At 39.6% G+C, this 26,645-nt stretch overlaps 1 protein-coding gene across 1 annotated transcript; it reads left to right on the top strand.

Moving 5' to 3' along the window:
• Nucleotides 1–405: 405 nt before the first annotated feature.
• On the top strand, nt 406–25,773 carry LOC106932961 (monocarboxylate transporter 1-like). Its single transcript, XM_015011936.2, has 5 exons — nt 406–571; nt 8,758–9,053; nt 21,886–22,029; nt 22,650–23,444; nt 24,118–25,773. Exons 2-5 carry the CDS (start codon nt 8,837–8,839, stop codon nt 24,384–24,386), a joined length of 1,425 nt encoding a protein of 474 aa, XP_014867422.1. The 5' UTR covers nt 406–571; nt 8,758–8,836; the 3' UTR covers nt 24,387–25,773.
• The last annotated feature ends 872 nt before the right edge of the window (nt 25,774–26,645 follow it).

Raw genomic sequence — 26,645 nt, forward strand, 5'->3', positions numbered from 1 at the left:
GATGAGAAATACTCTCCATTGTTCCAAAGTGGGGAAATTCGTGTGTACCAGCAGCAAGTTAAAGATGAATTGGATGGCTCCCAAACTAAAATTATTCAAGTGTAATTTGGCATGTATTGGATTTAAACTCATTATTATTATTATTTTTACCTCTTAAGAGCAGAAGATATATCTTCTACTAGCTGAATCTAACATTAAAGTGTTTATTTTGCCTCCAGAGAACAAGCTGTCCATCTTTGACTCTAAAGAACGTTGTTATGGACAAATAAGAGGTGAGAAAGAAGTGTGTAATCCAATTAAATGTTAAAACCTCTTGCCATCAGCTACGTGCCGCTCAGGCAGTGCTCCGCCCTCAACGCGCACGTGTGTTCCGTCACAACGGCTGGCACAGCTTCTTATACGCATGCGCTAGAGGCAGTTCGTAATGCCTTCATCCTCCTCATCCTTTTCTGCTGGACTGTTACAGACTGAGGTCAGTGGTACCCGAAGCTACTATCGGACCGCAGAAAGCAAGGACTCCCACGGGGAAACGGTGAGCTTCAGCCGGACACCGAGCCGAGGAAACCCTGCGGTAAGTGAACGTCTCCCGTCACTGCATGCTGCCGTGTGACGCCACACTGAAGCTATTTCTGAATAAAAAAATGGTGGATATTTTTTCCATTATGTTACGAATACAGCTTGTTTTCATAAGCTACCGCTAATTAGCCAGGTAGGTTGTGGAGTGTTTAGCTTCGCGCGCGGGCACCGCTCCCGTCCACGTTACTCCCTCCACTGCGGCAGAAGAACATCTACCGGCTTCACAGCGGTGCTCCGTCCCGACGTAGCTTCAGTCCCGGTGGCGTGATGCTGCCCGCATGGCGCTATTTTTACATCCACACGTGGATGGAGAGGAGAGGGTAAAGAGGGGGTGTCCACTTCACAGCTGTGCTTCCGGCCCGGCGCGGTCCTCTTTGAAACCGGCCTGACGATCCGGCAGGAGGGATTTATGATGCGTTTGAAGAACACGGAGCCTAAAACTCAGAAAATGTTGACTCTATAATCTCGCTTTTAGATTAAAATTTATCTAATTAAAGTTTGTATAAACAATTTTCCACGTGATCATTTTAAAGAAAATTAAAAACGACAATTTTAAGTATCTGCTTGTGTTGTTTCGGCAATAAAATAAAGATTTCACAAATGTAGTTTTTAATTTTAACCTATAGATGAACAGATTCCCATCGAAAAGCAGCTGAACTATAAGAAAATAAAAATTTGATTTCCCTCTTGGATCATTTTGCTATTCCACTGTGTGGCCCTCCAGCCTCTGTGTGACTAATTTGCATGTGTTGGGTTGATCGGATCTTTTGTTGCCATTGTTTTCCAACCTTTTCACTCACTTCCTAAATTGTGCTTTAAACTCAATGGTACTTTGAAGACCCACCAGTGTAGCTTTTTAGAAGTCCTGCTAACTCTGTGGGGGTGCTCCCAAAGTAACAAAACGTCTCTCAGTTAAGTTAAAACCAAATTACTACAGATTTATCATTGTAATTTGAAATGTTTATCAATTTAAGAGATGTAATGTAACATCACTTTATTCTATATTAAGACTTTCATTCCATTTTTATACCCTTTCATCAAATTCCTGGTCAAGGAGGCCACAGTGGGATCTATGTGGGTTTAAACCCCTCCTACCCCCCCAAAAAAGAACAGGGCAATGAATGAAACAAAATAGATTATTTTAATTTATTCAGAGAGCCACAGAGCCCTGATCTAACGCATGGAAACCAATTATATCTCACTATGGCTGAACTTAAAAGTCCAACCTCTTAATTTTCAAATTTTATTTCACATTGATTTTACCATGAACATCTAATTGAGATTAAAAATGTCTTTCACAAGAGAATCCTGGCCAACACTGGCAGCAGCAATTCATCGTTAAAGTGTAACTCATGGTTAAAAATAATTTTTTCCTAATGAGTCATAAGACTCTTGTATTATTGCTTCAGTACAAGAGCCACGACAAGTTCTACAGGGGAGACACTGGCCCCTTTTGACCCCCATCTAGAACCGCCCATGACTACATGTTTTTACAGTAGATAACAGGAAATTATTTTAAATTATCAGCTGCTGAAATGCGTTCATGTAAATCAACGCTTGTTTCTAAAGAATATGGTGTTGATTGAGGAAAGTCTCAAGAAACGCGTCAACTAATGTAATTTGGAGAAAATTTACTAAATGTAAGCCAAGCTGCATCCATTAACTCCAATCTGATTCAACGTAAAGCCAGTTGCATGTAGTAATCTGTAATGTTTTGAGGCTTGGCTTTGATTTCCTCCCTGGCTCCAGCAGTTCTTCTGGTCGTTCCCTAACTGCTTATCTATCTGCTGCACAGCGGCGCACGAGTTCAACTCGCCAGCTCCAGGAGGTCAGACCTCAGTGGAAAGATCGCATGACGGCCACACGCGCTGAACTCGCAGGGAATCCATTGTCCCAGAACCGGACCGAGCCGCTTGTTTATTAATAGGTGTGTAACCAGGAGATATTGTCTAATAGTGGATCAGAAAGTGAGTGACTGCTGTGTCATTTTCGGCGCCCTTTACTTTGTGCGCGGCTTAAATGTTCCTGAGAGTGTTGGGCCCTGAACCCTGACCTTTTCTGAATGTCACGGTGTAAGTTTAAAAAAACTATGCATCCCAATATCTGGCCACAGATTTGAATTATTTAAAATTATTTAAATGTGATGTTCTGTTGCCCCAAAGCTGCTGCTTCTCCTGGTACTCTGAAATTTTAATCTCGATTGTTAAAGCAATAGACCTCTTGTTTGAAACAAGAATCACCAAATATATGAAATCTAGTTTTCTTTTGTGTTGCATCAGTCATATTTTTGAAATCTTAAACTGGACTGACTGCACCCTTTATCTAAAATAATGTGCTTTAGGGCACTTTGTGTAATCTTTATTGTTGGATCTAATCTTTATTATCGCAGTTTGAAAAGATGCATTGTTGCCATGCACGATGCAACCAGTGTCTTAAGTGATACAATTCATGTTGAAATTGAAATTATCTGGAAAATCAGCTTTTTGTCTTGCATGTTTGCATCACAGGTTCTTCACATGACTGGTTAAATTGATGCATCTGACTTGGTTTCTTGATGCATTTAAATGCATTCAGTTACACTAATTGAGGTTTGCCTGGTTTTAAAACATTAAAATCCAACAGAAGAAGCAGCAGAACAGGTTTCTTTTGTCGTGACATTTGAATCAGGTTTAAAACTTGTGCTTACTCATTCCTGAAGCATTAAAGCTAATGCTGCTAATGGCTTTCTTTTTGTTTGACTGAATGACTTCACTGTCCTGTGCTTGAAAAGCTGCAAATAACTTGGAAAATACTTTGAGCTAAATAATTTTAGCAGTATTTTTATGCACAATCGGAAAATTTCTTCTGAAGTTTGGCTTTAGTTTTTATATAAAGAATTTGAGGTAACTTTTGCCTCCTGCTCCGGCCTGAATGAAGCATCTGTGACGTCTGAATGAATGCCCTCATTGAGAACTCCTCCAGGATTTGCCCCACTTTTACTGGCACCCACACGCTATCCCGATGCCTATCTGCACTTCACCATGGAGCCGCGGGACCCCCTGGGGGAAACGGCAGTTCAGTTCTGATCCCACGGCGCTTTGCGTTAACAGTGGACCAAAATTAATTTTACCCATTAGCGAGATTTCAGTCTGAACACAGACACTGGAAGATTTACTGTGATTATTGTTATAAAACTGAAGCTGCATTATAGCTAGTAAATGGCTAAATATTAGTGAAAATTATTTTGTCTTTTCCTCCAATTCCAGATATTTTCTAAATCAGTCACTAAATATAACTCATACTTTACATTTACTGGTGCTGACATTACTTTCATACATTGGGACAGATTGAACTTTGGTTTTGCAATTATACTTTCTGGCTGATTGCTGATTATCAATCTTTAAAAAGCCTGACCTGCTGATTCTGATTTTGGCCAGTAACATTCTCTTTCTTTTTTTTTTTTCTTTTTTTTTTTTTCCCCCAAAATGTTGCTAAATATAGCAAGAAAGTTGCTGAGTTGGCAACAGTGGGGTGACTATTGTTGACTGCAAACGTGCAGACATGCCCTCGTTTGCCGATCTATCGGTCAAACCTCTCCCTGCAGAGCCGACGAGGACAGTGGGTGAGGCAACTAAAATTGGCTTCACATGCAAGTATCGGCAGATCACAATCTTCCAAAATTAAGAATATTGGCCAGCGGCTAAATTTTTGCACCCCTACTTTGGTTTGCTTAAGTTAAGCCTCAATCACATGCTTTTATTTACTATTGCAACGTTTGCTGGTTTTACACACATTTTACAGATAAAAAAAAACCTAGGTCCATATTCATAAAGATTCTCAGTGAGCTCCCATAAAAAATTCTGCCAAGCTTTGTGTGGTGATGGACTCAGATCTCACGCCTCAGAAGGCTGACTAGCTGTTTTTACGTGACTATCACCTTAAGAACATTTCTGGGATTAAAGGACCCAGCAAGATCTAGAGGCAGACCTGTGAAGACACTGTTGAAGTAATCAATGCAAGTAAAGATAAATGCATGGAAGAGTTTCTCTAGATCTTAGTGGGAGATTTTGCCTTCAGGTGATGGAAGGCTGGCTTTGTAACTGTCTTTATGTGGCTCTGAAGGTTCAGGTCTGAGTCAATCGCTACACTCAGATTTCGAGCCTGATCGCTAGTTTCTTGCTGTAATGACTGACTCTAGATATGGGTGCATGCAATCTTCTGACCAGCTTTGTAGGTATGGAAGGGAATGTTCTTGGTGTATTTTGTGTCGCCACATTCCTGTCCAGTACAGGAAGCCTGAGATGGGCCTGAGGTTGAGGCCCTTTGCCTGAACACACTGCTGCTTAAGTTAACAGTGAAGTGCAGGAAACCGTTAGACGGGGGGTTGTTTTTGTCAGATGTTGATCTTGGAACAGATGTGTGATCTGCTGCAGAAACCGAACTCGTGTTTTCCCTCTTTAGTTGTAGCCGGACTCTGACCGGTCAGAGGTTTACTCGGGTCACCTGGACCGTTTGCTTTAAGCGCCTCTCTATGACACAAGCAGACCAACATGTGAATTCCAGGTTTACTCAGAAGCCCCTGGATGACCTTTTTGCTGCGTTACTTGCACTTCTCAGAGGTCGCACTGGATTAGAAGCCAGCTCTGTCATTTAATTGCCCCCAGCACTCGGCGTTTTAGAGGGGATCAGTTGCTCTGTTGGACGGGGTCTAGCTTTTGTACCGAATGATTGACTTGACCTCAAGTGCTCTTAGCTGAGTAAACACACAAACTGATACTCGTAGCTGATATCTGAGGTAATTCTGCGGTTTTATCCAGCCAGTGCTGTCGTTTTATGGCTGCTGGAGTAATGCAAACATTTTATTTATTTTTTAATATTTAATGAGGAAGTGGAGTTTCCCTCATCTTTGTGTTCATATCTTGCTGTTTTTAAAGGTTAAATGTGACTATTTCAGGAGAGTCGGGTGCTCCTTTGTGTTCCTGTACATGACATGGGGTCGGATAATTTTCATGCTTGTCAAACTGGCCAGAGGTGGTTTGAATGTGACGTTTCCATTTTGGAAGTTATGACTCGTGTGTCCCTGGCGTCCCGTTTCACTGCATATGCGTTGTAATGCAAGCCAGCGCAGAGCTCTTCAGGTGAAATGTAGCACGTGTTTGCGTTCTGCAAACTTCAGGCAGAATGAGGTCAAGTTCATGCTTCATCTGTATGTGTTTCTTCACTTAGTTACCACATTACTTGAAAGTAATGTGATGTAATGGATGAGGATGAGTTTGCACCACATTCTGAGTGAAACCAAAAACCAGAACCAACCTGTAGTCAGGATCCCCTCCCCACAATTTTTTTTAAATTTCTCTTTTTGTATTCTGCATGCTGCACACAAACTGAACAGGCATATTATAACTGAGTTAAAGTTAAACTTTAACATGTTGTCAAAATGTATGTTACACTCTTCTGATCATTTTCCAGGTCTAGATAAATATGGAAGCATGAAATTAAACAAGGAAAAAGAGATTTTGTCCATTTTTCTAAAAGTCTCAATGTGAATAATTAAGCGAATTTATCTGCTTTTTCAATGCCTGCACCATATGTGGGCTTTTTATTTAGCTTTTTAGTCTTACAACTAGAAAAAAACTAAACCTTAAATCAACTTTTTCTTGCAGATAAACTATAAATTTGGCCTTATGAGTTCAGTGTTTTGTTACTGTGCAAATTATGACACGTTCAAGTAAGTTTTGTTTAATTCTGCAATATTTTGTTTAATAGGGTCTCAGTGCTGCCCCCTATGGGTTCAAAAGGGGCTACTGCATTTGAGTTTTCCTATTGGTTGGTTGATGTTTACATCACACAGCACCGGATCAGGTATAAAACCCATCTCACGCAGACACACGCCACCTGGTGGTGAGTCAGGAGTTAGAAATTTGTATTTATTTATTTTTATTTAGGGAAAAAAAGTTGCTAATGTCTGAAAAATTGTTAAACATAGCAATAGTTGCTAAGTTGATGACGGTGTTTTAATTTCTAATGAACATTTAACATGGTAGCTTGAAAACATTTTAAATATCCTAAATAAATAAACAAAACAATAGATAAAATGAATGATGAAGTCTCTCTAAACAAAATTGTCCTTCAAACGAATAGCTAGTTGGAACCAAAGCACCAGACTGAAGACTTTGTCATCTATTTGTTAGAGAGGGGGAAAAAGACAAACAATAAATCATACAAATGGATTTTGTTTTTAAAATGTCAAGTATAGTATTTCAGCTGTCTAAGCTGCATTTTGTTGGGAATATTTTCGATAACCTCCATGGGGAAAAATCAGTATCATTTCAAACGATCTAATGGTGGATGCTCTTACCTACATATCGGCATAAAGATGTGACTTGTTTCTGTCCAGACTGGGAGTAAAACTCCTCCAGGTCTGCAGCCTGATGCATCATGATGACGCCAAGTCTGTGAACGCCTCACCGTCATGGCTGAAACTCTATGAAACTCTAAGGAGGAAGGAAGGGACTGAAAGCTGAGCCGTGTTATGAAACAGAACATGTCCTCTCTGAGGTTACAGCTAATGCCAATGTTTGTTTCTGTGCCTTTTAGAGTTTCAGTTCTGTGAAAATGATTGTTTTCAAGGAGAAATTAACACATCAGGGTTTTTTTAAACTAGTTTCCCTTTGTGGTGAAGATATAGGAAGCTAAATATTTGGCTGATGCAAGTGAAGGCAAAGGGGTGTCGTCACACTGAGGTTTCAGCCTGTTGCTCTGCGTAATGATTGTCAGAGCTCGCTTGTTTACCGCCTGATCTGAGCTAAAAGCCTTGTAGGTGCTTGACTCCTGGTTGTTAATTAGCTCTCCTTTCCACAAACAGCAGTTTATTCTCTCCTGCTGGTTGTAATTTATCCAAGTTTAATCTGCAGGGAGAGGTTATTTTGGAATATAGAATGCCATGTAAGGTAAATGAGCCAAACAGAAACAGAGCTGATGATCGTAGTAGTTGCATGTGGCCTAAATAAGGGGAAAAAGGATATTTTGATGGAATAGGCTCTGGCATTGTGCGTGCTTACCCACTAACTGTGTGAGGGGTTACTAGGACAACAAAACTGGCTTTTTTTTTTGTCTTCTGCAACAGAAATGGGTAAAATAAAGTCAACACATTCATATTGTAGAGAATCGGGGCTAAAATTGGCCTCAGGGAAAATTTTTACTGATGAATACAGACGTTTTGAGGTGGTTTTCACTTATTCACTTGTAGAAAGAAACATCTAAATTTAAAGGCATACATTTACAATTTGTAAACTAGGACATTCTCTGCCATGAAGTCAGAAATTAACTTCTTAAATTTATCACAAAAATCATCTCGGTTTAATAAAGCCATGTCCAGCTGAATATTTGGAAAATAGACATTTTTATGCATTTTTGTGTTTCAACCACAGAAAAAAATCAGTTTATCACTAAAAATAATTAGAACAACTCCAACCCAACTGGAGATTTTAGCAAACTGTTTCATGTTAACTTTTCTGAAACCAAACCCATGTTTACTATACATATATATGTGTATGTATCCATATTTAATATTTGTAAACAATGCGTCAGTCATATTAGCAGAATAAAGACACAATTTCTCCAGAAGAATGAAAAACGTTCTTTTGATTGGGTGAAACTTGTAGTGTTATCAGGATTTGATTGCAGTAATTCTGCTTCATTTTTTGATACAATTGTGCAACAACAGAGTATTTCTAAATCCTCCTGCTGAAAATAGTTTTACACTGTTCAAATTTGAGGCGTAATGTTATTTGTAAAACTGATACTAAACTACAACTTCACAAGATGCTCAACTTTTCTCATTTGTTTTTGTGATTTTTGTCATTCTCCTAACATTACGGCTTTATTCTGGTAATAATCAACCCATCAAGTGTATTTGTAGCCTTGATTTGAAGGAAGGACCTGTTTCAGCTGTTTTGCAGTTTTCTGTAAGTTTGTTCCAGATTCTTGGCTTTATTCTTGCATTATTTCAACTTTATTTTCATGTGACTTCATCAAATTGCGATTCTAGTCTTCTCTCATGATGTCTGCAGAAACAAACTTTGTTCAGAGGGACAAGAAAATGTAAAACTCATCTTGTTTTACAGCCGACTTGGATAAAATATTAATAAATCAGAATTTAGGAAATGTATTAAACCTATGCTTCATTGTTTTTCCACACAGGCGCTGTTTTGAAGCCTGATCCGAGCTCTTCCCCCACCAAGTCGAGTCCGTACGCCGTCTGCTTCGTCTCTGAGCCATCATGCCTCCAGCAGTGGGTGGACCTGTGGGATACACCCCACCTGAAGGGGGCTGGGGGTGGGCCGTGGTGGTGGGCGCCTTCATCTGCATTGGCTTCTCCTACGCCTTCCCAAAATCCATCACGGTCTTCTTCAAGGAGATCGAGGTCATCTTCGACGCCACGCCCAGCCAGGTCTCCTGGATTTCCTCCATCATGCTGGCCGTCATGTACGGCGGAGGTAAGACGTCCAGGCTCTCCGACACCAAGAATCCACAGCTTTTCAACCAATCAGGTTTATCTGTGGAACACATTTCATCAGTATGGCAGCTCAAAGTGCTTTACATCATGAAAACAAACACATTATTTAGTCAACAGCTGTGGAAACCAATAACAGACATTACATCAAGTGCTATCATCAAAATCATCAATACTCACTAAATATGTTGGTCAACGCTTCATTGATTATAGTTCAAAGATAACGCCAAACAGGTGGCTTTTTAAAGGAACTCGGTGTTTCGGCTGTTTTACAGTTTTCTGGAAGTTTGTTCCAGATTTGTGGTGCATAGAAGCTGAATGCTTCTTCTCCATGTTTGGTTCTGGGGATGCAGATCAGAACCAGAAGACCTGAGAGTTCTGGAAGGTTCATACAACAGCAGCAGATGTTTAATGTACTGTGATGCCGTGCTGTTTATAAACTAACAGTATTTTAAAGTCTATTCTCTGAGCTCCAGGGAGCCCACTGTTTTTAGTCAGTTCCTGGTTTTAGTCAGAACAGCAGCTGCAGGTTTTATTTTTATTTTTAGGTGGACCTGTGAAGGTCTGAAGTGATTTCTACGACTTGTCTGTAGTCGTAGAAATCACTACGACGACAGATAACCGCATGGATGAGTTTCTCTAGATCTCACTGAAACATTAGTCCTCCAATCCTGGAGATGTTCTTCAGATGATAGAAGGCCGACTTTGTAACTGTCTTTATGTGACTCTGAAGGCTCAGGTCTCAGTCCATCACTTTGGACACCCTGCCCCATAGAAAATATAGTGGAGGTGGGAATATTTAAATAAATTATTACTTCTGTTAATTTACAAATTTGTTAGCTACACTAACAAAAGCACAAAATTTTACCAAGCAATTTTGGTCTAGTTTCTACACATTTTAAATAAGACAAAAAGTAACTTTTTTTAAAACCTAGGAGCCTGTTTTTAAGTCGATACTTTTTTATATTGATGAAAAAGTTCTAGTCCCATTGGCAGGTTATTTCACTTACAAGACATTTTCCCATGTTATAAGTGAAATAAAATGCTAGTGGAAATGGTTCTTTTTCAATACTAAGGATTTTTTATTCTAAAGCTCCTATTTCTTGATGAGTGACTTAAGTTTTGTCTTATTTCGAGTGAACAAAGATATTTTCATGAGAAACTACATCAGAAATGCTTTAAGATTTTGTTTTTGCAGTGTATTAGCTAAAATGTGGAATTTATAATAGATCCAAGTTGATTCTGGTATTTTATTTTGACCTGCCAGTAAAACTTGTGCCTCTTGCTACAAGCTTCGCACTGTAGCTGGAATATTTTCATGAAATAACAAGAATATCTTGTCAATCATTCGTCTCATCTGGTGAGTGAGTAGATGATGAAAGTGACACTAAACATTCAGTCGGTAGGTCTGAGGAATGCCTTTCCTTAAAAAAAAAAAAAGACATGTCTTCTGTGTCCTGAACAGTCTCTGAAGTTTCAACAGGAAATTTAATGTTGGATTCATTTCTGGAGGAGAAGTATGGGGCTTTTGAGGGGAAGCAGTAGCAAGTAGTTTTTTTTTTTTTTTTTTTTTCTGGAGTAAGACACAGCAGGTGAATCTGAGCGATCCAATTTCCCGCTGTTGGAGCTCAGATGGGATTATCCTGAGGTTGACTCTGAGAAGCCTTGTCCGGCAGCAAAACAGGATTACCAGAGTACATCGATTTCTTTTACTGATTTCATAAAACGGCTCTTTTTGTAAATCATCAGGTGTAACAATTCTGGTTCTTAACCTCCTTATCTGTCTCTCTCCAGTGAATTGAGACAAAACCATGCTTTATCTCTCCTTTTTTGTTTTCATTCCCTCAGTTGGGTAAGCAGAGGTGTGAGCCATGACAATGTAGAAATGCGCGCTCAGGTCTTTTTGCAGATGGAGTTGCAACAGGATCGCTTGTTCTGATGTAATCCAGCTAAAGCTTCTGGAGAACGAACACACGGCGAATTAATGACTGACTTATCTCAGGATTTAGTCTGCTTTAACACCGGGAATAAAAACACAGCAAGGCAATCTAGAGCTGTTGGGTTTGTGCAACATTAAACTGAACTCTTACAAAATTCAGGTTTTGTACAGATGCTTGAAATCCTTAAAACCACTGAACTTCATTTAGGTGTTTTCAAGGTTTAGAAAGTGCTTGATATCCAAGCTGCACAGTTTTGCTTGATTTAAAAACCTAAATTTGGAAAATGTTTACAGTTGAATTCAGATATTTTCATACAGATATAACAAATTTTACTGGACGATAAATTGTCCCAGATTTTATTGGGATAATCGATAATATTATTATTTTTTGAGACACATTTTCAATTAATATAATGGTAATAATTTAAGAACACATTCTCAAAGATGAAGAAACTTTGAATTCTAATGAATGTTTAACACTGGAACTGGAAGACATTTTAAATCTACAAAATAAATAAAACGACAAATGAATAATGAAATCTCTGGAAGCAAATTCTTTCAAAAAAAGGGACAAATTGAGACCAAAACACCAGACTGAAGACTTTTATCATCCAGTTTTTGGTAGAAAGAGGGGAAACAATAAATCATGTAGATGGAAATTACATTGTCCCTGCTGTAGCATGTAGAACACATCACAAAAATTAACAGTAATAAAATATATTTTTGTGATTTGAAACTGTAGTTTTTTCTTTTTATCTCTAAAGGTTGGTGCTGCAAAAGCATAAACTCACCTTGAAATTCCTTGAAAAGTGCTTGAATTTTACTGTGGGGAAAAGTACAAACCCTGAAAGTTTCTAGGTTGCTAAAAATCCTAAAAATGTAAGATGACGAGACGTTGACAATAGGGCTGAAACGATTCCTCGAATGATTTGAGTACCTCGATTACTAAAATTCCTCGAGGAAAATTTACCTGCCTCGAAGCTTCGTTAATTTGTGTTTTATTAGTTAGCGCACCGTGTTCCGGCCGGGACTTCATTTGCGTTGCGCGGAGCTCTCACTTCCGCCTCTGAGTTGTTGACAAAAGCTAAGTCTCAGCGGCATAAAGTCCAATCTTCAAGATTGGCCCGTGGGGATTTTATTGATTGATGATAATGCCCGACTTTTTATCGTTTTTGGGGAACCAATAAGCATCCTTAAAATGACTGGGGGAATGCTTGGAGTACGGCAGCATTTCTCCTCCGGGGCTGCTGGTTGAAAGCGAACGGCGGGAAGAGCGCTGAGGTGAGCGGATAGCCTGAACAGGGCGGGCGGCTGAGTAGCTGATGCTTACCGTGTAAATGTAGCTTTACCGACGAACCGCACAATAAATTTCATATCCCGGTCTGAAGAAACGGGTGGCGGAGCGCATCGTACATGGCTGGTAGATGAGTTTCTGAGTGTGACCAGTGAAGGTGTCGTAAATATCCCGTATTGCTTCCCCCCGTGTTCGTCCCCCGGTCTAACGGTTCGTCAGTCCGCTGGTCTATTTCCTCCCCTCCACCCCATCTTACGTTCGTTCATTCGCCCTCTCCTCCCACTCCAGGCGGCATTTCCCGTATTTTCAAACCCAAAGCGTGACAGGTTAGGTGGCAAGGTGAGTTTAATTAATCTATTAAACTCACTGAAGATGAATACATAAACTAAAAGCTGGATTGTAGACATTTTTTATAAGCATATTTGTGAGCCTGCCTCTTTGTTATTAAATTCAATAGAATTTCAGATTTTCTATAACTTTTCTTCTGGTTAACTTAGAAAGTGAGCTATTATTGTTACAGGTTAGTTTTCTAAACTACAAAAAAGCAACTGTTAGGGATGCTCAAATATGAAAAATTGGACTGACATTGATATCTGATAGTAACACCGGTATTATGCCAGATTTACCAATATTTCATTTTATAATTTATTTTTTATCCGATTACTCGATTAATCGTAAGAATAATCGATAGATTACTCGATTACTAAAATATTCGTTTAAAACAGCCCTAGTTGACAAGCTTACCTTGTGCTGCTGATTAATGTGAAGTTCAGTGCGTTTTAAATGCGACGTCTTGATGACTTTCATCTGGAGTCATTTCTACAGTTCTTTGATCAAACATGTCGGTACCTAAAAATCTGAAACATTTAAATAATTCTGCTGTATTTATGTGCAGTTTGGATCTTTAGATCCTGACACTTGATTGACAACCAAACGTGAAGGGTAAAAACTCAAAGTATTGGTATTTGATGTTTGAACTTAATAGCTTGCTCGTCTTTCAGCTCCATTTTCATATCTATTCTGCTGTTGAAGTGAACAACTGGTTGTACTGTAAAGAGATGACTGTGATAGAAATGAAAGATTTTGGGAGTCTTCAGGACACGGCAACATTTAAAGTGATGCTCATCACCTACCTGTGCACAATAACTGCATTTAATTATATATTTTCAAAATGATCTATATTAATTTTATTATGCAAAAAGCAGAAGAGAAAATGATTTAAAAATAACTATTCTAAACATCCAGGGGTTTTAAGCGTCATTAATGGGAATTTATAGTTGTGATAAATCAAATTTCTTTTTCACATTAATGATGTAATAAATTCCTGCCTCTTATGGATACTGTATGAAATGTATAATTTTAGCTAATTTTCATTTTTTTCATGGAATAATTGTATTGAATTTCCACCAAAATTAACTCTAATCTATACTTTTTTTAAAAATTCTTTTGTAATTGGGTTGTAAGCTGCTTTTTCCACAAATGTTTTTAATTTAAAAAAATAGAAATAAAATTGTGGGTCTTTAAAAGTCTTGTACAATGGATTTTAAGTTTTACATTTTTAGTTACATTTAAAACTTTAACTTTTGTGGCTCTAAACAAGTTTTAATTTGCACAACTGAGGATAAAAATGGCTTCCCGTCCTAAAATGATTGACTGACTGATTTAAAAAAAAAAAACTTTGGTTTTCATCCATCTTTGCTGCAGTTAGTTGTTTCTAACCCTTTTAGTTATCATTTGACTCTAAATATGTTTGTTTACACATAATCATTTTCTTGTGCCAGATTGCGACTCATAAGTTTCTTATTTTTGCTCTTAATTTTTGAGTAGTTGCAAATAGGCCTGTCATAACAAATTTTGCTGAGCGATTTGTCTAAAAAATTATTGCAATAAACGATAATATTGTTTCAAGACCTTTTGACACTCATTTAATGGAAACGTCTAATGATGCATGTGATTTCCTGCCATAGATACATTCATTTTATTTTCAAAAGAACATATAACACTGGAACTAATAAACTAAATGAACAAAACAACCAAAAACAAAAATAAATTGGATTCTCGGCCTCCATTGACAAAAAATGTACTTGAATAAAAGCTAAACATAAAGCCAAAGTGGAAATAAATACTGCATTCAACCAAAAGAGTGCAGATTATGAAGTCTGTATACTATATTGGCCTTCAGTAATCACTAGATTTAAATAGAGAAGATGGGCACATCCGGCTACCTAATGCAATAATTCACACTACACGATGTTTTGCCCCTATTTTCTCCTTACGATAATCTTAGAACGTTGGCCGATCTAAGATTGTCGCTGGTGATTTCGTAACCGATCATCCTGTAGTGTATGGTGTATTACGGTAGGTCGTCGTGGCCGCTCCGATCTAAATCAGGGTTTTTTCCGACTGAGAGCTTAACGCAGCCTGTTGAATGTGACAGGTAGCCAATCAGAACGCGCGGATTCTCCTCCGAGGGGAAATAATGAGGGGAATCCCAAACAGCTGACACGGCGCAACCCGAAGTCCAGCAGACATCGGAGATGATATGTGGAAACAACGTTTATTCAACATTTCTTGCAAAGAATATAGAAATGACAAGGGGAGGAGTTGGAGCCAAATTGCTACCGCAGTTGATAAACTTGGCAAGTTTTCAGCTGTTCTTCGTTAACGTGACATAAATGGGTTATAATGATTTTCATTCAGTCAGAACTTTACGCTGACTCTATAGCCACATGCATAGCAGGTAGATTCTAGTAAAACATTGATTAATTTCTGGTTTTAAAATTATAGCCCTTATTTTGCGCCCAGGTGGCTGGACACCACACGGCACAATCGAACCTGATCGAACCGTTATACCTAAATGTGGTCTAAGGTTTTGAAAATGGGCCGACAGTCGGCCGACAACTCGTGTCGTGTGCGCTGGACATTACACTAAGGAAATGAGGAAGGGAGGGTCAGTGGAGAGCACTGGAGCTCAGCCTTTTTTCATTCAGTGTCATCAACAGAAAAAAAAAATGCAGGAAGAGACGATAAAGCTGATAATCAAAATGAGGTCGATAGGTTTAATTTATCGTGCGATTAATTGATTTATCGCGACAGGCCAAGTTGCAAAGAAAAGTGAGTCTGTGCCACCTCATTTATACCTTGAAGTTGAAGATTACTAGTTTCTTCAAACTCAAAGCAGAAAAAAATGTATTCAATTATGTACCTTGAAGTTGAAGATTACTAGTTTCTTCAAACTCAAAGCAGAAAAAAATGTATTCAATTATGTACCCTATGAGCTTTCCATACATTTTTAGTGACAGGCATAACATGCTCAAGCTGGACTTCATGAGAATCAGGAAAATTGATTTCTTTACTGGAGTATTGTCTGTCCAATAAGTTACTTTGATGTAAACATATTTTGTGAAAATGAGCTGCATGCAGCTGATGTACTCTAAACAGCAGGTTGGATTTCTCTTGTATGTATTTTAGCTGCTATTTATTTTCTGCACATTTACAATGAAGCAACTTGTTAAAACGGTTCAGTCATGCAGAAGAAAACCTGATCCAACAAGAAGGGTCTAAATATCTGATTATTTTTATCTTCAACTCGGCTGACACAAAGTAAACCCGGCTGTCCTGATCTCGTTCCTTGGCTTTTTTCCCTCTCTGAACAAAGAGCGATCCAGTTCCAGGAGGAATTGGGTTTCTCTTCTCGTCTCCAACACAAAGCGAGCGCTTTCCTTATTCACCAGGACTTTCTGGCTTTTTGTGTTTCTTCCTTACTCATCCTGACTCTGCAGTATGCGCAACCGCCCTGCCTGCAGCACTTTTCATCAAGTTTGAAATTACAAGGCAGAAGAAACAGGGGAGGAGTAAAAGTTGCATAACAGGATCCAGATGTTGAAGTGTTTCGTTCTGAACCTTTTCTTTATTTCCTAATTGATGTCGACTCCCTGTTACAGTCATTAGGATTGCAGAAGCTACATCTGAACAGGAGCTAAACTGAACGTGTGTTCTTGCTGTTTGAGTCACACCGCGGTTCATGTGAGGTGGCGCACGTAGACACTCGAACTTCCACAAAGCTTTTACAAACGGCTACTCATTCAGGTCGACGTCACAGATGGCTGAGTCACTGCAAACAGGATGCTCGACACGTTGGCACACATCATTTAAGTTCTGCTCTTAATATAAACGGGGATTTTTTTCTTTTTTACTATAATTTCTCTCCTGCCCTTTAGCAAAGCATTAACACCTATTGTTGTTGTGGGATGGCTATTTAAAACCCCACATTAGGCATTAATAATTCACTGATGGATAAAGTGAAACTCTTCTCTGGAACCTCCAGCGATTTATCTGCTTATGGGAAGTGAAGTCAACGAGGTCGCTGGAGAGGAAAGTGATTTTGTTAAAGTTGTTTTTCGAACTTTGGTATGTTAACCACAGCTATGATGAAGCTCAATTTGATTTAAAAGGGCAAGCAGATGTGTCGGATGCATCATAAATTAGAAGTTCAGGCCAAATAATTAATGGTTTGAACACATAAAATGCCTTGGATTTTTGTTATTCAGCTGATTTATGATCCATGGTTGTTGAAAGTTTATCATTTATCGTGATACATTTCTTGGTAAAACAATTCTGATTTATTGTCACAATAAATTAATTGTTCAAAACCACAAACTGTCCATATTATTGGAATTGTTCTATGACTATCAATACATTTGTAAATATGACTAAATGTAGTTACTGTGAACAGTTTAGTGACTCAAATCACATTATTTTTGTGACTGTGTCCTAAAGAACATACATTATATGTATGGGTTTGTTTTTAGTCAGCAGTATTTGTGCTTGAAGCTGTTATTGCTGTCAAAAGGCTGAAACGGAACATCAATCCTGTACTATGTAGCCTTAATCTACTGAAAGTCTTGCTTTATCTCTTCTTGTGGCCATAAAGTTAAAAAAAGCAGTTTTCTTTTAGAGGTTTTGCTTAAATCTGTTTCATCAGACTTAAATATATTTAGGATTGCACCGATTGAAGTTTTCTGGCTGATCACAGATTGTTTGAAAAGACTGACCGTTAATTTTGGCAGATTTATTTTTTTTTTTTTTGTCAGCTTGTAAAAATGTAGTATTTTGAATAATTCTGATGCATTTCTTTTAAGAAATCCACACAGCTGAGCTAATCTAATACTTGTAATTTAAGTAGCAAAATTTTATGCATAAACATATATTTGTGTATTTTATGTAAACTGACGTTTGATACAATATGAAACTTTAGGTAATTTAGTTTTTTGTTTTGTAGTCTTTTTCTCTTACCATACAATTTAAACACAATTTTTTTTACTGTTTTGAATAGAAAGATTTGTTTCTGAATCAAATCATGACTCTAAAAATTGGAATTGAATCAAATTGCTAGACAAAACATTTGCCGTCACTCACAGCTGAACAAAAGTGGACAGTGGCAGATTTTTTTTTAAAGACCAATTTTTAAAAATGGCTAGGCTCATTAAAGTGATTTACAATCTAATGTAAGCAGCAGCCATGTTAAATCTGTTTGAAAAGGTTCTGTTTGAAATGGTTCTGTTAAAGTACCACACAGTTGGGTTTCCAACAAAGGAAATCTCTTTCCTCTTCTGCTGTGGGTTTGTAGACGAAGCGGCGGCTCTCATGTCTCCTCCGCTGCTGCCGCAACAACGGACTGTTTGTCCTTCAGATCATGCATTGTTGCACGGCTGGACCAGCTCTCCAGGCTGCCGTAGTACACAAATGACGCACATGCTCAGGTAAACCGGAGAAAACTGTATTAAACAAGCAGTTTGGATTATCGCTTTCATGTTAATTGAATCAGTCTGTCTTCAGGCTGGTAGCTTTGACCTGCAATTAAACTGTTTAATTTTCTTCACTTTCGGTAGAGCTGAAGTCAAAGCTCATTTAATCCGTCTAGTAAAAGAGACTAAGGCGATTAGTCATTAAGAGAGTTAGTTGGTTCAGGTTTTCCTAAGCTTCCTGGACGTGTTTACAAACAAGCAGGATCTGTAACTATTCCTGTAACTGAAGGATGTTTCGCTTGTGGCTCTGATCGGCAACAACAGCTCTATTTTTTCCACCAGAGTGGGAAAGCTGACGTGAAGGTTAATGATGTCTCATGCGGTCTGCGGGCAGGAAATGATTCTGGACGGACAGAGTTTCTGCAGAAGTGCTCCGGATTCAGTAGTTTAACATGACACTGAACCTCTAATGGGCTGTGTTGGTCATCTGAGACGAATTAAAGGAATATTTCTAATCATAAAGCACACATGCTGTAGTAATTTCATAAAATCTGACACCATAAGTGGTGTAAAATCTGTGAAAGGGAAACGCATCCTAAAGAAAACTCGACATTTGTTGCCTTCTTATTACTGCTTAAGAAGAGCTCAATTTCCATTTATATGACTTATTGTTTTTCTCTTTTCTTTCGTTATACCACAAATTTTATGATAAGTCTTCAGTCTGGTGCTTTGGTGTCAACCAGCCATTTGTTTTGAAGGAGCATTTAGTTTAGAATTAATTTTATTTATTTTCAATATTTAAAATGTCTTCCAGTTCCAGTATTAAATGTTTGCTGGAATTTAAAGTTTCTTTATCTTTGAGAATGTGTTCTTGCACTGTCATTACCATTATTACTTGAAAATCGTCTCAAAACGGCAATATTATTGTTTATTGCAATAACTTCTGTGACAATTTATTGTTCAGCAAAATTGTCTACTTATCGGACCGATAAGTCCGATAAATTGTGGATCCCAATTATAAAGTTTGAAAAATCTGTTCCCCTTCTTGCCTGTGGTGGCGAGGAAGGGAACAGGAATGACTGAAGGAAATGACGCAAGAAGACACTTGAGTGCATCTTCGTCCTTCATGAAATGTAAACAAATGAAGAGCTGTTATATTTTAGGGGTTGCGGGATTTCTCTTTTTGGCAGAAGATCACAAGCCAGTTCTCGGACACTGGTTTGTTTTGGTTGCATTTACCTAGAATGCTCTACGCTCTCGTCCAGAAGTGAACCAAGATGTAGGTTTTTAGGTAGACCAGACTTCATGTTTGTTTTTGGTCACACCTCCCTGGACAAACCAGACCTTCTATACAAACAAACCTAATTTTGATTAAAGCAGACTAAACAGGGCCGGTGTTTAGTCACCCAAAGTGTTCATCTGTTCTCTTAAAGGCTGTGCAGATGGATTGAGGCCGGTTTACAAGTCATGCAGCTGGTGCAGCGTCTTCATTGGCTCTGCTCCAATCAGCTGCTTCTTTTCTCCTCTTGTATCTCTAGTTTGAAGCTGTTGGGACTGACTCATCACCAGCTGCAGCAGCTCTACCTTCAATGCTTCAGATCAGCCTAAACACTCAGCGGAGAAGAGTCTCCTCTGTCAGATTGTGGTTTAATAAATAAACCGATGCTGCTGCAGCCTGAGAAGCGTTGCTGCTATAATTGGAAGCAGGAAGCTAAACATGGTTTGTCTTAATCTATATGTTGACTGGTTTGTGGATTCCTGGGAACGTTGGGTCTTTACTCCTGCTCCATCTTGAAGATTAGTTTATGTAACCTCAGGGAAACGTCCCGACTCGAACAAAGAGTGATCCAGATTCTGCTGCGTCCTCTGTAAAGCAGCCATGTATGCATTCCTTTGACCTCTCCAGTGTGAGTGCAATGCAGAACCAATTCACCCTGACTGTGGCAGCTCTCCAGCACACTCAACCTCGGTGGCAGACACAACAGAGGCGAAGTGTTTCTCGGTGGTGTGTGGATATGCGCGTATCCCCCAACCCCCGCTCCGACCTTTCCAGCCTCATGCCAAGTTTCAAGGGCAGAGCCGCCATGTTTTAACAGGGCCAGGGGCCTGCTGGAGTGTATCTGGAACAGCGTCGCTTCTGAGATCATCTCTTATTTTATACTTCCAGCCTTCTCGCTCTGTAAATGGATGTGCAATCCTATTTTGGATAAGTGGAGAAAGGATGTTTGGTAGTGAGCAGCTGCAACACTTGATGCGTTAAGTCTGAGCTGATCAAAGAAAGCTGCAGTTCTGGGTTATTTCTAGTAACTCATGTTGAAAACCTAAGATAATTGGCTGTGTCCACCTTGAGAGAGGAAAAGGCTCTGATTTCCTGTTAGAAGTTGAACCCCTGGTATTTACAGCTACCTGTGAAGACTGGAAAGCTCCTCCAAAACATTTGGAACCGCCTATTTTAATAGTTCAAACATCAAATATAGATTAATTAATAGATGCAACAGAAACAGTCTTGGCACCACAGTAGAAGGGAATATCACTGGAGAAGCAATTTATTAAGAGCTTTTTCAGTCTTGCTCAGTGAATCTGAAAACAACTGAGTAGTTTTCACTCTAACAACTTCCACACAGAAGAGGGTTGCTAGGACTTGGGTGTGGCATGCTTTCTGTTTCCCAACCAGATATTCTTCAGTCAGAAAATGCTGATTCGGGCACCTGCTGATTTCTATGCATCTCTAAAGTCCAGCTTCACAAAGTTTAGACTTGGGGCTGAAAATCTTATCATGATTTAAGTATTCTGTATCAGTTGATGTTGATTGTCAAAATAGATAATTATTGATTTAGTTTTTTTTTTTTTTTTCCTAATGTTTGAAATACTGCCAAACTGGTGGCTTGACCTTTTCTGTTTTCAATTTTTAAGCAGTTTTGAGAACTTTAGACTGCTGCTGCGCCAGTTACTTAACAAGTTGTTGCTAGGTAACCAAAGAGTGAGTGAGTGAGTGAGCTGCTAGGTAACCAAAGAGTGAGTGAGTGAGTGAGTTGCTAGGTAACCAAAGAGTGAGTGAGTGAGTTGCTAGGTAACCAAAGAGTGAGTGAGTTAGTGGATTCCACCAGCCGTGACATTGAGCAGTTAAAGCTTTTCTTCTGCCTACATCTCCCATAATGCGGAAGTTCAGTTCTTCTTGTGCTTTCCTGGTGTCTCTATTGATTGATTTTTTTTGCGCAGTTTTAAAGAATGGCAGTTTTTATTTCTGCTACTAATTCAAATAAAATAAAGATTTTAAAAAGCTAGTAAATGTTGGAGAGAGGGAAATGAACCTTGGAGCAATCCTCTGGCTGCTTTCCTCTCTCCCAGCATGGCTGCTCACACAGCCACTGATCAGGAACTGAACTTTATTTTACACCCAGCAGAGAATCTCAGCATGGCTCCATCTGGATTCCAGATTCATTGAGATTCCACCACAAAGCGCCACACGAAAAGATATTTTTCTTTTCTCTGCCAGCTTCACTCTTCCACCCTCCCATGGCCTACCTTCTGTCTCAGTTACACAATAATTGTCTTGGTTTTTGCTAACATGGCGCCCTCTGGTGGTTGATTGGGTGATGCACATATTTTCCAAGTTTTTCTCTGTCCTGAGATTGTTTTATAGCAGCCAGATGTTTATTAATCCATTTTTTTAGTCATGAAAACTTTGATAGTTCAGAGTCTGATCATTTTTTTGCATTCCAGGGGATCTGGAATGCAAAACATAAAAAAAAATCCTGGAGAGCTGGTCTAGTAGTAATAACAAGGATTAAGCTGGATTTCTTTCTTTAATCTCTATTCCTCTTGTCCCGCTCAGGTCCAATCAGCAGCATCCTGGTGAACAAATTTGGCAGTCGACCAATCATCATCGTGGGTGGCTGTCTGGCCGGTTCGGGGTTGGTTGCTGCGTCCTTCTGCAACACCGTGGAGCAACTTTACTTCTTCATTGGCGTAGTAGGAGGTAAGAGTTTAGCTCCATCTCTCATTCCTTTTAACAGCTGTGTTTCCATTACAAATGCGTAAATCTTTGTCTATTTTCTGCTAATGTCGAAAAAACACTTTCACAATTGCTGTGTTTCCATTAAATAAGAAATGAAATTAAAATCACTTGAACAAGTTTGTTCAAATGATAAGTTAAGATTCGTGGCAGCGACTGATATTGATAATTCATCCATCAGAAGAGGCGCTGGCGTTTTATTCAGGCATTGGAGCTACAAGCTCCTTCTTTGGAGTGGCTATGTATGCAAAATTTTGGGGAAATTGAAGTTGGCCATTTTACTAAAGAGGATTAAACGCGTTTGACAACTTTTTATGAACTGAGCAACGCTTTGGTTGAGCTAGCTTGTCCGAAGGAGAAAAAAAAAAAAACCACGAAGAAGACAGCTTCCTGTTGTCTTTGTTTCCACCAAAACATTTTTGCCACCTCATCATGGCGTAAAAACTTCGCCAAAAAACGTGAAATTTTTTCTTTTAATTCAGCAAATTTATTTTTGTAGTTTCAGTTTGTATAATTTTCTGGTTAACAGAAATGCAGCTACATTTGGCCCCTCATTTAATGTCCCCTGCTTGTTCTCTGCCCAGGGTTGGGACTGGCGTTCAACCTGAATCCCGCCCTCACCATGATCGGGAAGTACTTCTACATCCGCCGGCCCATTGCCAACGGCATCGCCATGGCCGGCAGCCCGGTGTTCCTGTCCACCTTGGCGCCCCTCAACACGTGGCTGTATGACGAGTTCGGCTGGAGAGGCAGCTTCCTGATCCTCGGCGGGTTGCTGTTGAACTGCTGCGTGGCCGGATCGCTGATGAGACCTATCGGACCCAAACCGCAGCCGGCCAAACCGGAAGGCGACGCCAGTGCGCCGGCTCAGCCCAAGAAGACGGTCCTGCAGACCATCAACACCTTCATCGACCTGACACTCTTCAAGCACCGCGGCTTCCTGCTCTACCTGATGGGCAACGTCGTCATGTTCTTCGGCCTCTTCTCACCACTCGTCTTCCTCTCCAATTATGCCAAGAGTAAGGAAATCAGCAAGGAGAAGGCCGCCTTGCTGCTGTCCATCATGGCGTTCGTCGACATGTTCGCCCGGCCCTCCATGGGGATGCTGGCCAACACCAAGTGGGTCCGGCCCAAGGTGCAGTACTTCTTTGCTGCGTCTGTTCTCTACAACGGCGTGTGTCACGTGTTCGCGCCGCTGACGAAAGACTTCTCTGGATTTGTGGTGTACGCCATCTTCTTTGGCTTTGCCTTCGGCTGGCTGAGCGCGGTGCTGTTCGAGACGCTGATGGACCTGGTGGGAGCCCAGAGGTTTTCTTCAGCCGTGGGTCTGGTCACCATCGTGGAGTGCGCACCTGTGCTGCTGGGACCGCCTCTAACAAGTAAGTCTTCCGCATTCAGAGTGTGAGCAGCCATACAACTGTTTTATCAGTAACTACTAATGGTTTTTAAATACTAGTACTTCCTAATACATTTTCAGCTGCTGTGGTTTGCTTTCAAACTACTGTCAAACAAACCAAACCCTTTAAAAAACCTGTGAGGGCGCTGCAGCAACCACCACTGAAGGAAATGGGTGTAAAACAACTTAATCTGCTTATATTCTGCTTTTCTTCAGTCTCTGGGTCGGCTTTACTCTACACGCAGGCCTTTTGCCATGGCAAGGAAAAAAGATAAAATATAAATATGACACGTTTTTTATTCTTTAAAGAACTTGAATAGCTTTATTATTATTATTGCTTGCATATTGATCAGGCTAACTTGACACAAGGCTAAGGCAACAGGATAGAATTACTGCCACCTGCAGGTGGGAGTTGGAATCACTAAACCCAAAGTTTTTGACCATATTTGTGGAAATTTGGCAATATGCCATCAATTGGCATGGAAAAATGCATTGATCTGTTTTTTTTTTCTTTTCTGTGTATGTTTGAATTTCTGAAAAAACTGGAGTGACTGATAAATGCATGTCACACCTTTTAGAGTTTTCTTTCTAAAATGTGAACTTTGTGGTAAGGCCCAGTGGATAAAAAAAATTAACCTCCCGATTCCTTCCTCCAGGTACTTTCTACAACTACTACCACCATTACGACTACACCTACCTGACCTGCGGAATCATCCTCATCATCTCCAGCATCTTCCTGTTTGTTGGGATGGGCATCAACTACCGCCTGCTGGACAAGGAGAAGAAAGAGGAGGAGAAGAAGGAGCGGGAGGAGCCCAAGGAGGAGCGCGCCGCCATGTTGGAATCTCCCACGCAACCCAAATCGTACGACTCGGGTGCCGTCACGATGGCCGACGTCGCCAAGATGGACGAGGACACGGTGTAAAGCTGGCGGGACCGATGGACTGGGACACGCGCACACACACAGGAGAGCAGCAGTCACAGCTATGCACCACAACCCTGACGCCATAGCAACGGGTTTTTGCTCGGGTCGTCGTATTTTCTGTGCCTTTTGGAAAGCTTTTTGAGCACAGGTACTTTTTATTTAATTTTTTTTTAAAACACCAGTAGACGGTTAAGAAACAAGGATTTACTCTCAGGGTCTGGAGCTGCTGCAAACATCCAGAACTTCACATTTCTCCTTCTAAACCACCCAAACGGAGAACAGACTGACTTGACCCATTTATTTTTACTACTAACGGTTCCCCCCACCACCTTCTGCGCTTCACTGTACGTAAACAAAAAGCTCGCTTTGCGTGATCGTAGGGACGTTTATCTGTTAGCTGCGGTACTGCAGGAAAGTTTAAAAAGTAGGAGCGGAGATGTAGATTACTAACACAAGGGGAAATGTGTATTTTAGGTAGGCAGGGTGTTTTTAACCTTTTTAATTCTGACTTTACAGACAAATGACAGGACTGCAACCAGCTGACTGTCCTTGTTTCTTTTTTTTATGAAATCTTCCACAAAGAGTGGCTCATCATGCAACACAAGGATGAGGATGAACAATTTCACTGTGGTCCACCTGCAGTATTAACACACCAGTCTGGAGCTGATTGTGGCGCACTGACACTCAATGAGTCCAGATTTGTTTTTATCTCACACATCATGGCACCTTTTTAGTGACTGGAACACAAAATTCCCTATAAAATTAGATATTTAGCCTTTATTTTTAACAATAATCATGTCTGGAAGTTGGTTTTTAATGTATTTAGTTTCTCTTTTTTTTTTTTTTTTTTATTGTAACCAGTTTTTATCATCTGGAAACTGAACAAAGTGTCATATCACGTAAATATAGAGGCGAAACGGTGAGGTTGTCTGTTCTGGATGGTTTGGACCCAGAATGGAGGGATTTTGCAATTAGGCACGACCAAATGTGGGATGTCGAGCTGTTTCAGCCGTTTCCGGTACTAATGGGAAGTCCATCTCTCCGGCTTCATGGACGGTTTCTTCTTCATCTGCTGTTTTAAGTGTGTACACATTCCTCTGCTCTCAACCCACGTTGTTCCTTCAATCACAGCAGATAGAGAAATTATTTTTATAGAAAACGAGACACGGTGAAACCACAGAAATAATGTAACTTTTCCTTTTTCTTTTTTTTTTCTTTGTTGAACGGTACTGTATTTGGCCACAGCACCTTTTTTGTGTGCATGTTTCGAGATGGCGAACAAATACTTGTTACTTTTCTGGAAAGTTTATTCTCTTAGTTGCAGTGGGAGTTTCATTGTTTTGTGTGTTTCTGGTCGATCATGAATAAATGGCTTTTATGACTTAAACACACTTGAGTTATTTTATTTACAAAATGAACAGTTATTAAAATGAGTATCTGTTCCCATTGGGTCTACATATAAACTCACACATTTCTGAATGCATGTTTACATTTGTGCATGTTTTTAAACTGCCTTTTATCATACTTTATTTTAGTCAAATGTTTTATTTAATACATTTCCATACAGGGTCAAAAGATTCCTTTATCCACTGATTAGCTGAATCTCCTTTTTTACACAAGTTGCAGAGAAATCATTGGGTTACCTAATCTAATCCCTGGTTCTGTGAAAATATAGTGAGACATTTCACTGTGGGAATCTCATATAAATCAACTTCAAAATAATTGACTAGAAACTAGGTTTCATCTTTCTAACAGCTTTGACTTTTCTCTAGGTATATTTTCAACATTTCACACCTTGTAGCATGTCACTAAAACTTTGATAAATTCAAATAGGAGGGAAATGCAATCAAAATCTGCACCCCCTTAAGAAGACGCCTCATTCTGAACTGCCCAATTCCAATCTTTTCACCCACAAAAAACCCCATATCCGAACTGATTTGGATACTGTCACATTGTTTTCAAAGCATCTACGTATTGTCTGGTCTTGTTACTTATCTCACTTTTATCTTGCTGACATGAGACATGCATAATAATTCTGCACCAGAAGAAGCCAGATGCGGTAAATCATATTTACCAGATGTAAACAAAGCCAAAAGACTATGAACTTACGAAAGACGTCTCTCAGTAGCTACGTGTCCATTACAAACGCAAGTCTATTTCGCTATTCTGCTAATGTTGAAAAAATACAATTCTGCAGTTGCTGCTTCCATTAGCTTGTTCACCCGATAAAAATGGCAGAAACTTTGTAAACCTATCTCT

Source organism: Poecilia mexicana, unplaced genomic scaffold (genome assembly GCF_051168715.1).
Source record: "Poecilia mexicana isolate PSO_F unplaced genomic scaffold, ASM5116871v1 scaffold_7, whole genome shotgun sequence".
Taxonomy (NCBI): Eukaryota; Metazoa; Chordata; class Actinopteri; order Cyprinodontiformes; family Poeciliidae; genus Poecilia; species Poecilia mexicana.